This window comes from Haematobia irritans, chromosome 5 (genome assembly GCF_050003625.1).
Source record: "Haematobia irritans isolate KBUSLIRL chromosome 5, ASM5000362v1, whole genome shotgun sequence".
Taxonomy (NCBI): Eukaryota; Metazoa; Arthropoda; class Insecta; order Diptera; family Muscidae; genus Haematobia; species Haematobia irritans.
Window position 1 is genome coordinate 144,333,855 of NC_134401.1, and position 16,776 is coordinate 144,350,630.

Consider the following 16,776-nt stretch of genomic DNA (forward strand, 5'->3'; position numbering starts at 1 on the left):
CATACCTTTTTTGTCTAATATATACCACGTATGGACTAACACACAATTTAGAAAACGATTTAAGATACCACAACCCAAGTAATACGATTGTGGATGACAATCTTTCGTAGAAGTTTCTACGCTATCCATGGTGGAGCGTACATAAGATTCGGCCTGGCCGAACTTACGGCCATATATACTTGTTTTAATTGAATTTATGGTGTTTGTTATTTTTTTTTTTGTCTGCTATCACCTTCCCTAGTCCTTTATATTTTATTCTCCATGAAAAAGCAAATGTAAGATTAAATCTCTTGAAATCAAAGTCATGTCGAATGAATTTAATTTCCAAAGGATTTGGTTTCATTCCGTTTTGTTGTTTTTTTTCTACCATTTTTCTTCCTTTGACTTATGTGTGTCCAGATTAAGTAGTAACCTTTTGAAGATGTTTGTCCACACCAGGATATAGAAATACAGAGATATTCTATTTCTTCCTATGAGTCTTTAATTTACTTTTCTCCATTTGGTATTATGCGAATTTGTGTGTAAGCATGGAAAATAACTTTGTTTTTGAGACGCCTAAATGAAAAACTTTTTCAAAGATTTAAGTAATAAACAAAATTACTTGAAAGACTTATGATGTATAAGACATCCCCGCAAAAGAGTTTTCAAAAAAGTAGGTAGTACATACAATAAACAAAAACGTTTGAAAAGCGTGTACCGAAAACGTTTTGCTTTTGTTAGATTTTTTTTTAATTTCTTAGAAAATTTCACACTTTTAGCACCAAAAAAAAAATCTTGTAACAAAATTTTTATTTTTGCAAGAAAAAAAATTTTTTTTGGTCCTAAAACACATTCCATTTCGTTTATATTAAGCACTGTTCTTTTCTGAATTTAAGCCTTTATTAAGACACATTTTGAAGTTTCGTAGTAAAAACATAATATATAGTTGTATGTAATGTCGAATATCTTTGGGGTATCTTCCGAACATTTTTGGAATATATGTAAAAAAAAATCTTTTTGATGTTCGGTTAAAGCAGGCATTGGACCCACGACCCTTTGTATGCAAAGCGGGCATGCTAACCAGTGCTCCACTGTGGCCAACTAAATGTATGTTTCTGTTAAATAAACGTTTGTTTGTCGCTCGGCTCGTGGACGCCCAAAACTATGCCATATAAATATAACTGTTTGACTGTTTGCGTTGCTTGTGCGTTGATTGCTATAACGATAATTGTCTGTTGATGACAATAACACCCAGCGCACAAATTTGGTAGTTCTTCCACGGCACAACTTTAAAAGAACTTCCAAAAATGCTCTCCCAAAGATGTTTTTTATTTTAACTGCACAAGAAGTTCATTTGAGTCATTTTTTTTATAACCAGTTTTTTCATATTTTTAATGGGAAATTTATATTTATTTGTTTCAAATAGGTCAAAAACATATTAAGAATTAATAAAATGGTACAAATTATTTAAATTTAGCCGAAAAAAAGTTAAATCCTTTATAGAGAAAATGCGAATTTTTTAAAATAATTGATGACAAACGTTCCAGACAAGCGTTATAACAGGTTGGCTGATAAGTCCCCGGTCTAACAAAGAAAAACACATTTTTTTGGGCAAAATTCTATTTTATTATTCAACATAGTTCCCTTCAAGAGCGATAAAACGATTATAAGGACCTTCCAATTTTTTGATACCATTTTGGTAGTACTCCTTCGGTTTTGTCTCAAAACAGGCCTCAGTTTCGGCGATCACCTCTTCATTGCTGCCAAATTTTATCCCTGCGAGCATCCTTTTGAGGTCTGAGAACAAAAAAAAAGTCGCTGGGGGCCAGATCTGGAGAATACGGTGGGTGGGGAAGCAATTCGAAGCCCAATTCATGAATTTTTGCCATCGTTCTCAATGACTTGTGGCACGGTGCGTTGTCTTGGTGGAACAACACTTTTTTTCTTCTTCATATGGGGCCGTTTTGCGGCGATTTCGACCTTCCAACGCTCCAATAATGCCATATAATAGTCACTGTTGATGGTTTTTCCCTTCTCAAGATAATCGATAAAAATTATTCCATGTGCATCCCAAAAAACAGAGGCCATTACTTTGCCAGCGGACTTTTGAGTTTTTCCACGCTTCGGAGACGGTTCACCGGTCGCTTCCCACTCAGCCGACTGTCGATTGGACTCAGGAGTGTAGTGATGAAGCTATGTTTCATCGATTGTCACATATCGACGGAAAAAGTCAGGTGTATTACGAGTTAAAAACTGCAAACACCGCTCAGAATCATCAACACGTTGTTGTTTTTGGTCAAATATGAACTCGCGCTGCACCAATTTTGCACAGAGCTTCCGCATATCCAAATATTGATGAATGATATAATACAAATACAAATACAAATACAAATATGACCAACACGCTCCTTTGATATCTTTAAGGCCTCTGCTATCTCGATCAACTTCAGTTCACGGTCATTCAAAATCAATTTGTGGATTTTTTTGATGTTTTCGTTGGTAACCACCTCTTTCGGGCGACCACTGCGTTCACCGTCCTCCGTGCTCATTTCACCACGCTTGAATTTCGCATATCAATCAATTATTGTTGATTTCCCTGGGGCAGAGTCCGGAAACTCATTATCAAGACAAGTTTTTGCTTCCACCGTATTTTTTCCCCTTCAGAAAACAGTATTTTATCAAAACACGAAATTCCTTTTTCCATTTTTTCACAATAACAAAAGTTGCTTCACAAAAGACGCTCTATCTCACAAACTAATTGACTTACAGACGTCAAATTTTGACACGAATCATTTGAAGGTTGGTACTATATAAAAATAATATGCATTTAATACTAGCAACGCCATCTATATGTCAGACCGGAGACTTATCAGCCAACCTGTTAACTAAAGGGTGATTCTTTTGAGGTTAGGATTTTCATGCATTAGTATTTGACAGATCACGTGGGATTTCAGACATGGTGTCAAAGAGAAAGATGCTCAGTATGCTTTGACATTTCATCATGAATAGACTTACGATCTGCCACAACGTCGAATTTTCAGTGAATGGGCCCTAGAAAAGTTGGCAGAAAATCCGCTTTTTTATCGACAAATTTTGTTCAGCGATGAGGCTCATTTCTGGTTGAATGGCTACGTAAATAAGCAAAATTGCCGCATTTGGAGTGAAGAGCAACCAGAAGCCGTTCAAGAACTGCCCATGCATCCCGAAAAATGCACTGTTTGGTGTGGTTTGTACGCTGGTGGAATCATTGGACCGTAATGGCGATCGCTATCGTTCGATGCTAACAAACTTTTTGTTGCCAAAAATGGAAGAACTGAACTTGGTTGACATGTGGTTTCAACAAGATGGCGCTACATGCCACACAGCTCGCGATTCTATGGCCATTTTGAGGGAAAACTTCGGAGAACATTTCATCTCAAGAAATGGACCGGTAAGTTGGCCACCAAGATCATGCGATTTGACGCCTTTAGACTATTTTTTGTGGGGCTACGTCAAGTCTAAAGTCTACAGAAATAAGCCAGCAACTATTCCAGCTTTGGAAGACAACATTTCCGAAGAAATTCGGGCTATTCCGGCCGAAATGCTCGAAAAAGTTGCCCAAAATTGGACTTTCCGAATGGACCACCTAAGACGCAGCCGCGGTCAACATTTAAATGAAATTATCTTCAAAAAGTAAATGTCATGGACCAATCTAACGTTTCAAATAAAGAACCGATGAGATTTTGCAAATTTTATGCGTTTTTTTTTTAAAGTTATCAAGCTCTTAACAAATCACCCTTTACTTCTCGAGATGTTCTTTATTGAGAGTGAAAAAATAAAGAATGCTGGTAACAAGCGACAATTTTTTTATCAGATATTTTTTCAAAAGATTCTTTTTCTATGTTGTACATCGTTTTTAGTTTGTTATTTTCGATGTCTATTTATACCCTTCACCACTACTGTGGCACAGGGTATAATAAGTTTGTGCATTTGTATGTAACGCCAAGAAATAGTGGTCATAGACCCATCTTTTAGTATACCGATCAGCTTAGAATTAAATTCTGAGTCGATTTAGCGATGTCCGTCTGTCTGTCTTTCTGTCTGTCTGTCTGTATGTCCGTCTGTCCGTCCGTCCGTCTGTCTGTATATGTAATTTTGTGCACAAAGTACAGCTCGCAATTTAAGTCCGATCGTCCTCAAATTTGGCAGAGGGCCGTTTCTTGGGACAGAGATAGCGATTGTCTTTTGGAAAAAATCGGTTCAGATTTAGATATAGCTGCCATATATATTTATCCCCGATGTGGTCATAGTTAGCGTGTTTATCAACCGATTTTCTTGAAATACCGTACATCCAAATATTTTATGAATCTCGAAAATCTTGCAAAATATCAGCCAAATCGGTTCAGATTTAGATATAGCTCCCATATATATCTTTCGCCCGATATGGACTTATATGGCCCCAGAAACCAGATTTTTGGCCGAATTTGATTGAAATTTTGCACAGGGAGTAGATTTAGCATTGTAGCTATGCGTGCCAAATTTGATTGAAATCGGTTCAGAGTTAGATATAGCTTCCATATATAATTTTCGCCCGATATGGACTTATATGGCCCCAGAAGCCAGAGTTTTGGCCCAATTTGGTTGAAATTTTGCACTAGGAGTACAATTAGTAATGTAGTCATGTGTGCCAAATTTGATTGAAATCGGTTCAGATTTAGATATAGCTCCCATATATATCTTTCGCCCGATATGCACTAATATGGGCCCAGTAGCCAGAGTTTTATACCGATTCGCCTGAAATTTTGTACAAACATAACACTTAGTCGTATAGTCAAGTGTGCAAAATTTGATTGAAATCGGTCCAGATTTACATATAGCTCCCGTATAAATCTTTCGCCCGATATGGACTAATACGGTCCCAGAAGCCAGAGTTTTACTCCAATTTGGTTGAAATTTTGCACTAAGTGTACAATTATTAGTGTTGTCAAGTGTGCCAAATTTTTTTGAAATCGGTTCAGATTTAGATATAGCTCCCATATATATCTTTCGCCCGATATGGACTTATATGGCCCCAGAAACCAGATTTTTGGCCGAATTTGGTTGAAATTTTGCACAGGGAGTAGATTTAGCATTGTAGCTATGCGTGCCAAATTTGATTGAAATCGGTTCAGAGTTAGATATAGCTTCCATATATAATTTTCGCCCGATATGGACTTATATGGCCCCAGAAGCCAGAGTTTTGGCCCAATTTGGTTGAAATTTTGCACTAGGAGTACAATTAGTAATGTAGTCATGTGTGCCAAATTTGATTGAAATCGGTTCAGATTTAGATATAGCTCCCATATATATGTTTTTCTGATTTCGACAAAAATGGTCAAAATACCAACATTTTCCTTGTTAAATCGCCACTGCTTAGTCGAAAAGGTATAAAAATGACTCTAATTTTCCTAAACTTCGAATACATATATATCGAGCGATAAATCATAAATAAACTTTTGCGAAGTTTCCTTAAAATTGCTTCAGATTTAAATGTTTCCGATATTTATACCCTGCGCCACACTGTGGAACAGGGTATTATAAGTTAGTGCATATGTTTGTAACACCCAGAAGAAGACGAGATAGACATATGGTTTCTTTGGCAATAATGTTCAGGGTGGGTCCCTGAGTCTATATAACCATGTCCGTCTGTCCGTCCGTCCGTCTGTCTGTGAACACATTTTTGTGATCAAAGTCTAAGTCGCAATTTAAGTCTAATCGCCTTTAAATTTGGCACATGTTCCTAATTTGGGTCAGAATAGAACTCTATTGATTTTGGAAGAAATCGGTTCAGATTTAGATATAGCTCCCATATATATCTTTCGCCCGATATGCACTAATATGGGCCCAGTAGCCAGAGTTTTATACCGATTCGCCTGAAATTTTGTACAAACATAACACTTAGTCGTATAGTCAAGTGTGCAAAATTTGATTGAAATCGGTCCAGATTTACATATAGCTCCCGTATAAATCTTTCGCCCGATATGGACTAATACGGTCCCAGAAGCCAGAGTTTTACTCCAATTTGGTTGAAATTTTGCACTAAGTGTACAATTATTAGTGTTGTCAAGTGTGCCAAATTTTTTTGAAATCGGTTCAGATTTAGATATAGCTCCCTATATATCGTTCGCCCGATTTAAACTTATATGACCACAGAGGCCAATTTTTTGCTCCGATTTAGTTGAAATTTTGCACAGGGAGTAGAATTAGCATTGTAGCTATCCGTGCTAAATTTGTTTGAAATCGGTTCAGATTTAGATATATCTCCCATATATAGCTTTCGCCGATTTACACTCATACGACCACAGAGGCCAATTTTTAACTCCGATTTAGTTGAAATTTTGCACAGGGAGTAGAATTAGCATTGTAGCTATGCGTGCCAAATTTGGTTGAAATCGGTTCAGGTTTAGATATAGCTCCCATATATATGTTTTTCTGATTTCGACAAAAATGGTCAAAATACCAATATTTTCCTTGTAAAATCGCCACTGCTTAGTCGAAAAGTTGTAAAAATGAATCTAATTTTCCTAAACTTCTAATACATATATATCGAGCGATAAATCATAAATAAACTTTTGCGAAGTTTCCTTAAAATTGCTTCAGATTTAAATGTTTCCCATATTTTTTTACTAACATTGTGTTTCACCCTATTGCATTAGCCGACTTAAATTTTGAGTCAATATATTTTGTAGAAGTCTATAAAATTCTGTTCAAATCGAGTGATATTTAAATGTATGTATTTGGGACAAACCTTTATATATAGCCCCAAACACATTTGACGGATGTGATATGGTATCGAAAATGTAGATCTACAAAGTGGTGCAGGGTATAATATAGTCGGCCCCGCCCGACTTTAGACTTTCCTTACTTGTTTTTATTTAAATTCAAGAAAAATTAAAAATTCTCATAATTTGCAAAACCTTTTAAAAGGAAATTCCATAGAAGAGCAAAAGGCAACAGGCACATGATCAAATCCCCGCGCCAAAATTTTGAATTTTATTTTTATTATGTTTTTATTTTTTTGTTTTGTAGTTTTTCTTTTATTGTTTTGTAGTTTTTCTATTAATTTTTGCGTCATTTATGTCCGAAAAATTAAATAATTTTTAAAACTGAGGGGGTGTTGTGGTAACAAGTTCTGTTGATGTAGTCATGGGGGTAGACGTTGATGGTCCCAGATCGGGTGTTGTGGTTGGCTCCGGATTGTCGAAACCATTCATTAAGCAACTCTGTAGAGCACCTGTAAGAGCATCTGTATCAGCTTTAACTTTATCCAATACCGTTTTGGTACATCTATCCTCAGCCTTATCAATGTTAATATAGGCTGATGTTAAACCATTAGATAATGTAGTAGCAGACGAAGTCATTTGTTCCATAGATATTTGTAAAACTTGAGACTTTAGCACGGCAGAAGATCAAATAAAAATCAATAAAACTTTCTAAAAGTAAAAAAAGTTGATTTTTTTTTTCAACTTACATTATCCTTGATACAATTAAGATATTCCAAGACATCCTTTTGATTCGAACAATCACGAAGAAGATCTTGTACAGCCTCCATCTGTTTGTTTAATATAGCCGCTTGACTTTGAACTTTGTTTAATTCATCATTGCGCTGGGTAGAAGCTCGATCCACACATATTTGTGTATCCTTTTTAGAATTTTCAGTTGCAGCATTTATTAGGGGAATATATTTGTCATAGCAGGCTAATCCTCCACCACTACGGCCGTATATAGGATTTCTTAGTACGCCGGAAATACGGTTTTCAACATAGGAAAGGACCTCAGTTTCAACATCACGGGGAGATTTGGAAGCCAGGGTTAACTAATGAGCAGAATTGTATTTTAATTATCCTTTATAATAAATTCTCATGATTTGGGGTTTTCTTTACTTACAGTAGCCCAGAAAACTATTGCAATTACTGTCTTCATATTTCTTACGATATTCTTATAAAGCTCCTCTTCTTTCAGCCTATAGGAATGGAATGTTTTCATTTGTATCTGCCCCCATTGCTTTTATATATTCGACGTGTTATCGCTTTCTTTAAGATCAGAGATAAAATTACAGAGAATTGATAAGGGTCAAGTAGTAAATCGGTAGTTACAAAGTGATAACGCTACAAACTGACTACCAATATACTCTAGATTGGATGATGATGACTACATCATATCGCTCCCACTCTTGACATCCATTTCTGTTTGCAACTTTCATTGATTACATTCATTGGATAAGTGATTGCAATAGAAAATGAAAAAAAAAAAAAACAATTATTTTGATTCTAATTATTATTAGGTGCAATAAAGATATAGTCGACGAAAAATCGGGTTTTCGAACTTTCAAATTTTTCCACAATTAAAAAGATCGAATTTTTAAGTTTTTAAGAAGTAAAGTAAAAAGTTTGGAAAGGTTGCTTTTGTCGTCGCGACTTTCGACTGTTTGTTGAGCTTTCAGCATTAACCCTCTAATGCCCCAATTTTTTTGCCAGCTGAATAAATTTTCAATGTTAACGACACAAAAGCAAGAAAACTAAGCAAGAAAAATTTATACGGTAAAATTCAGTATATGGTCCAAAGCCTCTTGAACGGTTTAAACTAAGTTTTCTTTTTATTTTACCCATTTTTGTTGTCTTAAGCAGGGCTGTGGAGTCGGAGTCTGAAGATTTGGCTGGAGTCGGAGTCGTAAAAATTTTGCTCGACTCCGACTCCGGCTAAACCAAATTTTTTAAAACACTACACATTTTTGTAACTAAAAAAGTTTTTACGCAAATTAGTTTCCAATGCGTTATGCATTCGATCAATGTACACCATGATTGGAAATGAAAATCAACTTCCAATTACGGCTATCATTTTATGTTTCCTAGAATGTTAGACTAGCAAATGGGCTGGATCGATCCATTTTAATCCCCATATAAATTTATTTGAAATAATTCGAACAATAATTCGAATTTATTGTTTTTAATTTTATTTTAAGGCTATATACCTACACACATATGACAGAAAAAATTGTCAAAGCTGTTTTTTATAGAAAATTTTGTCACTATTGTATTTATATGGAATGTTTTGTCAAAATTTAATTTCTATAAAAAATTATTCGAGATATTATTACTATAGAAATATTTTTTTCTATAGAAAATTAAGTCAACATTTATTTCTATAGAAAATAAAAAATAAAACAAGTATATACAGCAGTAAGTTCGTCCGGGCCGAATCATAAATACCCACCACCATGAATCAAATATACTAATTTCCTTAGAAAATTTCATGGGGGTTTGATGACAGATCAGTTTAACCAGTTCGCATCCCGAAAATAAATGCAAAGATTTTACCTATCAGATTCCGGATTTATAAGAACTATTTTTGTTTGAGTTTTAAAGGAATCATAAACATATCCTGTAAATGTGCAAGAAAATTAAGAAAAAATTCCTTGATTTGAAATCTAAAATCTATAGTACACCAACTGTTTTATGATTACGAGAAGAATTATCTGGCAAATTTACATTTATGGTAAATGCACCTTCTGTACCCTCAATATCTGAAATCGGTCTATATGGAGGCCTTACCAGCGTTGCAACAACGAATTTTTATTTTGGACCAAATTTTTCCAAAATTCGTACCAGGGGACCAGTTTTCTAATTTAAATTAATATAATTTAAAAGTTACAATTTTTCTAAAATTTTTCTTCGAAAGAAAATTTTTTCAAAATTTTATTTCTATATAAAATTTTGACCTCATTCTATTTCTATCGAAAATTTTGTCCATATTTTATTTCTATAGAAAATTTGGTCCAAATTTTATTTCAATAGATTTCATTTTAGCCAAAATTTCAATTTAGCCAAAATTTAATTTCTATAGAAAATGTAGCCAAAGTTTAATTCTATTGAAAATTTAGCCAAAATTTAATTTCTGTAAAAAATTTAGCCAAAATTTTATTTCTATTACATATTTAGCAGAAATCTTTTTCTATAGAAAGTTATCGCAAAATTTTATTTTTTCTTAAAATTTGTACAAAATTTTTGCATAATATTGTATCCCAAAATTTTTTAAGAAGCTTATTTCTATACAAAATTTTGTTAAAATTTTATTTCTATGAAAAATTTGTTAACATTTTATTTCTATGAAAATTTTGTTAAAATTTTATTTCTATAGAAATTTTTGTCCAAATGTTATTTCTGCAGAAAAATTCCATTTGGTCTGACCATCGGACCAACTTCAATAATTTTTTGGGTCTATTTTTGTCCAATCGGACTAATGGGGTTACGCCAAAAACATGGAAGGATACGTACAGTACTCAGCACATCTATTGTAGTTCTAGAATATAGACCCCAAAACGGAGGGCCGGTTTGTAAGGAGACTATATCAAAAACTGGACCGATACACAATATATTCGGCACACCTCTTAATGGTCCTAGAATACCTCCAGATTTCCAATTTCAGGCAAATTGGATAAAAACTACGGATTGTAGAAGTCCAAGAAGTAAACTCGTAACATCGGTCTAAAAGGGGACAAATTGGATAAAAACTACGGATTCTAGAAGCTCAAGAAATAAAATCGGGAGTTCTGTCTATATGGGAGATATATTAAAACATGGTCCGATAATCACCATTTTCAGCACTCCTCCTTATAGCCCTAGAATACCTCTAGGTTTCCAATTTCTGGCAAATTGGATAAAAACTACGGTTTTTATAAGCCCAAGACCCCAAATCGGGCGATCGGTTGATATGGGAGCTATATCAAAACCTGGACCGATCTAGCTCATCTTCGACATGACAAACTTATTATACCCCTGTCACCATTCTATGGTGGTGGGTATAAAAATATTTTTATGTAGAAAATTTTGTCAAAAATTTATTTCTATAGAAAATTTAGCCAAAATTTTGCTTCTATAGAAAATTGTGCAAAATTTTATTTACACAAAAAATTTTCCAAAATTTCTATTAATAATTTTTTCAAATTTTTTTCTATAGGAAATTGTGCCAAAATTTTGTTACTATAGATTTTTTTATACAAAATTTTACATTTTATTTTTATAGAAAATTTAATCTAAATTTTCTTTCTATAGAAAATTTTGCAGCATTTTATTTCTTTAGAAAATTTTGCAAAATTTTAGTTACTACACAAAAAATTTTCCAAAAATTTTTATTGATATTTTTTTCAAAATTTTATTTCTATAGAAAATGTTGTCAAAATTTGTTTACTATAGTTTTTTTTTTATAGAAAATTTGGTAAAAATTTATTTATATTGAAAATTTTCTCAAACATTTATTTATATAGAGAATTTAGTTCAAATTTTGTTTCTATAGAAAATTTTGCAAACTTTTATTTACTACACAAAAATTTTTCCAAAATTTCTATTTATATTTTTTTTTTTCAAAATTTTATTTCTATAAAACAATTTGTCAAAATTTTATTTATATAGCAATTTTTCTCAAATTTTTTTCTTACCAGTCGAAAACTGGTAAAAGTGACTCAAATTTTGCTATATAAAAAATTATGAATGTTTCCCAAATACTGCACGAGATTTTGTAGAAGTCTGATTTCAGATTTTATCAAAATGTAGATCTAAATACAAAGTTGTGCAGAGTATGTTACAATCGGCCCGCCCGACTTTAGACTTTCTTTGCATTTTTATTTTTTGCTATAATTTTGTTACGTCCCATAACGTTAGATTTAAATTTTAGGTACAGAGATTTTCAAGAAGTATATACAATTTTGTCTAAATCGATTCAGATTCAAATTCATGCATATGGGAATATAACCCTTTATAATAATTTTCGTCCACAAATACATATACTGTCGGTATCTTCTCATATTATGATGGGTATTTATATCATTATTTTATTTATTAAACATTGCCCTAAATTTGAAATAAAGAGTTTAATTGGTATAAATGCGAAATTAAGACCTTTCTTGCACACATAAATAAATACGATACTTTATATCGATCCATATATACCCCATATATACCCCCTCAATAGAACTACAAATTAGTGGTACTAAAATGAGATTTAGTTATATTACCCGGAGTCGACTCCGGAGTCGGAGTCGGAGTCGAGCTGATGAAAAATGCTGGAGTCGGAGTCGGAGTCGAGCAAAATTGGCTCGACTCCACAGCCCTGGTCTTAAGGTGTGTTTTACTAAAAGCTTCCTTATTAAATGAAGCCCGCCTAAAGGCGAGATTGTGCATTAGAGGGTTAAAAAAAAATCTGCTTCATAATACATGCATATAAAACGTTTGTTAAACGTAAATACACTCAAAAAAATTGAACCCTCTATTTCACTAAAGCCAATTTAATTTTATTTTAGTTCATGAAATCATTATGTTTGGATAAAGTTTCCTTGACTCTACAATTAATAGTCCACTTCGTCTTTTTGAAAGTCGATTATGTAGTTGAAAGTAATTTTTCAACTATTATATCCCTAATATAAAATCGTTTGAACTATTTATCTCTATTAGGAAGAATCATTGATTTCTGAAGTATTTCCAGGTAAAAATATGTCATTATTTGCTACTTTGGAGGTGAATTAGTAATAACGTTTGAATGTCGTTACCTTGCAAGTGTATAACATAAGATCAAACTAATTTCCGATAGAAAAGTCATAAGTGCGGAATGAGATTTTGTCATCTTTCAATAGTGGAACTTTATCACAAATACCAAATAATCTATTGTCAATAATTTACACATTCTTAGGCTTCCGTAAGTTTCTACGGTTGTCAATAGAGATGTACTCGAAAGAACTCAGGGATAACTCAACCTTAAAAAAAACTATTGAATCCAAAGATTTTGACCTTCCCTCAAGCTTGGTTTTGATTCCGAGCCAAAGATGTTTCTTTTTTAAATTAAGGACATTTTTTATGTAGCTTTATGATATCTAAAAAATGTTAGATCAAAGTTATTAAGCTTTAAATTAAAATTAAGGTACAGATTTCAGTTTGTGATATATAAACACAGTTATTCATTTATAACTAAATGTTAAAAACTGATACTTCAAAGTAAATAATATTTTCTTAATTTCAACAATAAATTAACTTAGGATGCAAAATCCACTTTTTCCAGTACATGAGGGAAGACTACTCTCAGTGATTAAACTACGACTCATAGTACCTGAAGTATAGATTTGTAGCCACCATGGTGCAATGGTTCGCATGACCGTCTTGAATACAAAATTAGTCAATCCCTGTTTCGACCAATCACTTTACAGTTTTTCAGCAGTAAATTATCCCCTATCATTAATGCGTGTCATTTCTGAGGGTTTCAAAGCTACTCTAAGTTCCATCGCAATGTGAAAGGCCCTTCGGACTCCCTTTGAGGTAGAGGTATGCACGTGAGTCACGCTGACGGCAACGGCGTAAGTGAGCGTGAAAATGATTAACCAACCAAATGTCGTGCGTGAGCGTGAGTCACGAAAATAATATCTTCGTGAGTGTGCGTGAGTAACGAATTTCGAAAAAAAACACGTTCACGAAAATAATCCCGCTTACGAATATAAAATGCTTACGAGTTGAATTAATTTATAATTTAGTCACATCCTAGGTGGTAAAAGTTTTATACCGCACTCGATTTTAACCATACTCATGTTTTAAGTCAGGTTCTATAGGTAAATCACTCATAAAATTATTCGTGAGTCACAACATTTTTCGTGAGACACGACATTAAAAAGATTTTCGTGCGTGAGTACAAATTTTCTTTTCGTGAGCGTGAGTCCTACCAAAAAAAATATAGTGCATGAGTGTGCGTGAATAAGATTTCTCTGTCGTGAGCGTGAGCAAAATATTACTCACGTGCACACCTCTACTTTGAGGTTGCTCTGCGTTGTCATAGAATCGGGTAACACTCATTAATAAGAGCAGTGCTGCCAGTATTGGGGACTTTTGCCCAAAATGGCGATATTTTTTGTGAATGGGGACGACATTTTTGAGTTGGGGACTTGGGCATATGGTCGGGAATTTCCATAATATTGGGAACTTTTGTGGGGATTTTTCGAGAAATCGGTATAATCTTTTTAACAAAATGTTTATTTTTTACGAAATTTTATCAAAATTCTATTTCTATAGAAATTTTTGTCAAAACGTTATTTCCACAGACAATTTTGTCACATTATTTCTATAGAAAATTTTATCACAATTTTATTTCTATAGAAAATATTTTCAAAATTTTATTTCTATAGAAAATTTTGTCAAAATTTAGTTTCTATAGAAAATTTTGTCAAAATTTTACAAAAAAATTTGTCAAAATTTTATTCCTATAGAAAATTTTGTCAACTTATTATTTCTATCGAAAATTTTGTCAAAATTTTATTTCTATAGAAAAATTTGTAAATTCTCAGGTGGAAAGTTTTGTCAAAATTTTATTCTTATAGACAATTTTGTGAAAATTTTATTTTTATAGACAATTGTGTCAAAATTTTATTTTTATAGACAATTGTGACAAAATTTTATTTTTATAGCAAATTTTGCCAAAATTTTATTTCTATAGAAAACTTTGTCAAAATTTTATTTCTATAGAAAATTTTGTCAAAATTTTATTTCTATAGAAAATTTTGTCAAAATTTTATTTCTATAGAAAATGTTGTCAAAGTTTTATTTCTATAGAAAATTTTGTAAATTTTCAGGTGGAAAATTTTGTCAAAGTTTTATTTCTATAGACAATTTCGTCAAAATTTTCTATAGAAATAAAAAAATTTCAAAATCTTATTTCTATAAAAAATTTTGTCAAAATTTTATTTTTATAGTAAATTTTGTCAAAATTTTATTTCTATAAAAAATTTTGTCAAAATTTTATTTCTATAGAAATTTTTGTCAAAATTTTACTTCTATAGAATATTTTGTCAAAATTTTATTTCTATAGATTTTAAAAATTTGTCAAATTTTTATTTCTATAGAAAATTTTCTCAAAATTTTTATTTCTATAGAAAATTTCGTCAAAATTTTATTAAATTTTGTTAAATTTTTTTTCCATAGAAAATTTTGTCAAAATTTTATTTCTATAGAAAATGTTGTCAAAGTTTTATTTCTATAGAAAATTTTGTAAATTTTCAGGTGGAAAATTTTGTCAAAGTTTTATTTCTATAGACAATTTTGTCAAAATTTTCTATAGAAATAAAAAAATTTCAAAATCTTATTTCTATAGAAAATTTTGTCAAAATTTTATTTCTATTGAAAATTTTGTCAAAATTTTATTTTTATAGTAAAGTTTGTCAAAATTTTATTTCTATAAAAAATTTTGTCAAAATTTTATTTCTATAGAAATTTTTGTAAAAATTTTATTTCTATAGAAAATTTTGTCAAAATTTTATTTCTATAGAAAATTTCGTCAAAATTTTATTAAATTTTGTCAAAATTTTATTTCTATAGAAAATTTTGTCAAAATTTTATTTCTATAGAAAATTTTGTCAAAATTTTATTTCTATAGAAAATTTTGTCAAAATTTTATTTCTATAGAAAATTTTGTCAAACTTTTATTTCTATAGAAAATGTTGTCAAAATTTTATTTCTATAGAAAATATTGTCAAAATTTTATTTCTATAGAAAATGTTGTCAAAATTTTATTTCTATAGAAAATTTTGTCAAAATTGTATTTCTATAGAAAATTTTGTCAAAATTTTACTTCTATAGAAAATTTTGTCAAAATTTTATTTATTTGTCAAAGTTTCATTTCTATAGAACATTTTGTCAACTTTTTATTTCTATAGAAAATTTTGTCAAAATGTTATTTGTATAGAAAATTTTGTCAAAATGTTATTTCTATAGAAAATTTTGTCAAAATGTTATTTCTATAGAAAATTTTGTCAAAATGTTATTTCTATAGAAAATTTTGCCAAAATTTTATTTCTATAGGAAATTTTGTCAAAATTTTATTTCTATAGAAAATTTTGTCAAAATTTGATTTCTATAGAAAATTTTGTCAAGATTTTATTTCTATAGAAAATTTTGTCAAAATTTTATTTCTGTAGAAAATTTTGTCAAAATTTTATTTCTATAGAAAAATTTGTCAAAATTTTATTTCTATAGAAAAATTTGTCAAAATTTTATTTCTATAGAAAATTTTGTCAAAATTTTATTTCTATAGAAAATTTTGTCAAAATTTTATTTCCATAGAAAATTTTGTTAACATTTTATTTCTATAGAAAATTTTGTCAAAATTTTATTTCTATAGAAAATTTAGTCAAAATTTTACTTCTATAGAAAATTTTGTCAAAATTTTACTTCTATAGAAAATTTTGTCAAAATTTTATTTCTACAGACAATTTTGTCACATTATTTCTATATAAAATTTTATCAAAATTTTATTGCTATATAAAATTTTGTCAAAATTTTATTTTTATAGTAAATTTTGTCAAAATTTTATTTCTGTAGATAATTTTGTCAAAATTTTATTTCTTTAGAAAATGTTATTTTAATAGACAATTTTGTCAAAATTTTATTTTTATAGACAATTTTGTCAAAATTTAATTTTTATAGACAATTTTGACAAAATTGTATAAAAAAAATTACTTTTTTTTTATAGAAAATTTTGTCAACATTCTTTTTTCTATATAGAAAATTTTGTCAAAATTGTATTTCTATATAGAACATTTTGTCGAATTTTTTTTTTATATAGAAAATTTTCTCAAATTTTGTTTTCTATATTCATTCATAAATACAAGGAACTCCGAACTCGCATTTTCATGTCTCAAGGATTTGGAAGACGATCACCAGTCTCTTGGTGTCGTTGTCCAAAAACTTGATTTTCTGGATTATCATTACTGATTTTCTACAGCATGTAGATTTTTTGAGGATTTTTGTGAGG

At 30.9% G+C, this 16,776-nt stretch overlaps 1 protein-coding gene across 1 annotated transcript; it reads right to left on the minus strand.

The window, feature by feature from the left end:
• Window positions 1-6,904: 6,904 nt before the first annotated feature.
• LOC142240351 (protein TsetseEP-like) lies at window positions 6,905-7,991 on the minus strand. The gene is made up of 3 exons (XM_075312059.1): window positions 7,885-7,991; window positions 7,469-7,813; window positions 6,905-7,388 (listed from the first exon to the last, which is right to left on the minus strand). Exons 1-3 carry the CDS (start codon window positions 7,981-7,983, stop codon window positions 7,098-7,100), a joined length of 735 nt encoding a protein of 244 aa, XP_075168174.1. The 5' UTR covers window positions 7,984-7,991; the 3' UTR covers window positions 6,905-7,097.
• Between the last annotated feature and the right edge of the window lie 8,785 nt (window positions 7,992-16,776).

Coding starts and splice junctions, on each gene's coding strand:
- LOC142240351 (XM_075312059.1), bottom strand. CDS start 7,983: ATGAAAACATTCCATTCCTATAGGCTGAAAGAAGAGGAGCTTTATAAG. Junction 7,814..7,884: donor CAATAGTTTTCTGGGCTACT/GTAAGTAAAGAA, acceptor TCTGCTCATTAG/TTAACCCTGGCTTCCAAATC. Junction 7,389..7,468: donor TTAATTGTATCAAGGATAAT/GTAAGTTGAAAA, acceptor GCCGTGCTAAAG/TCTCAAGTTTTACAAATATC.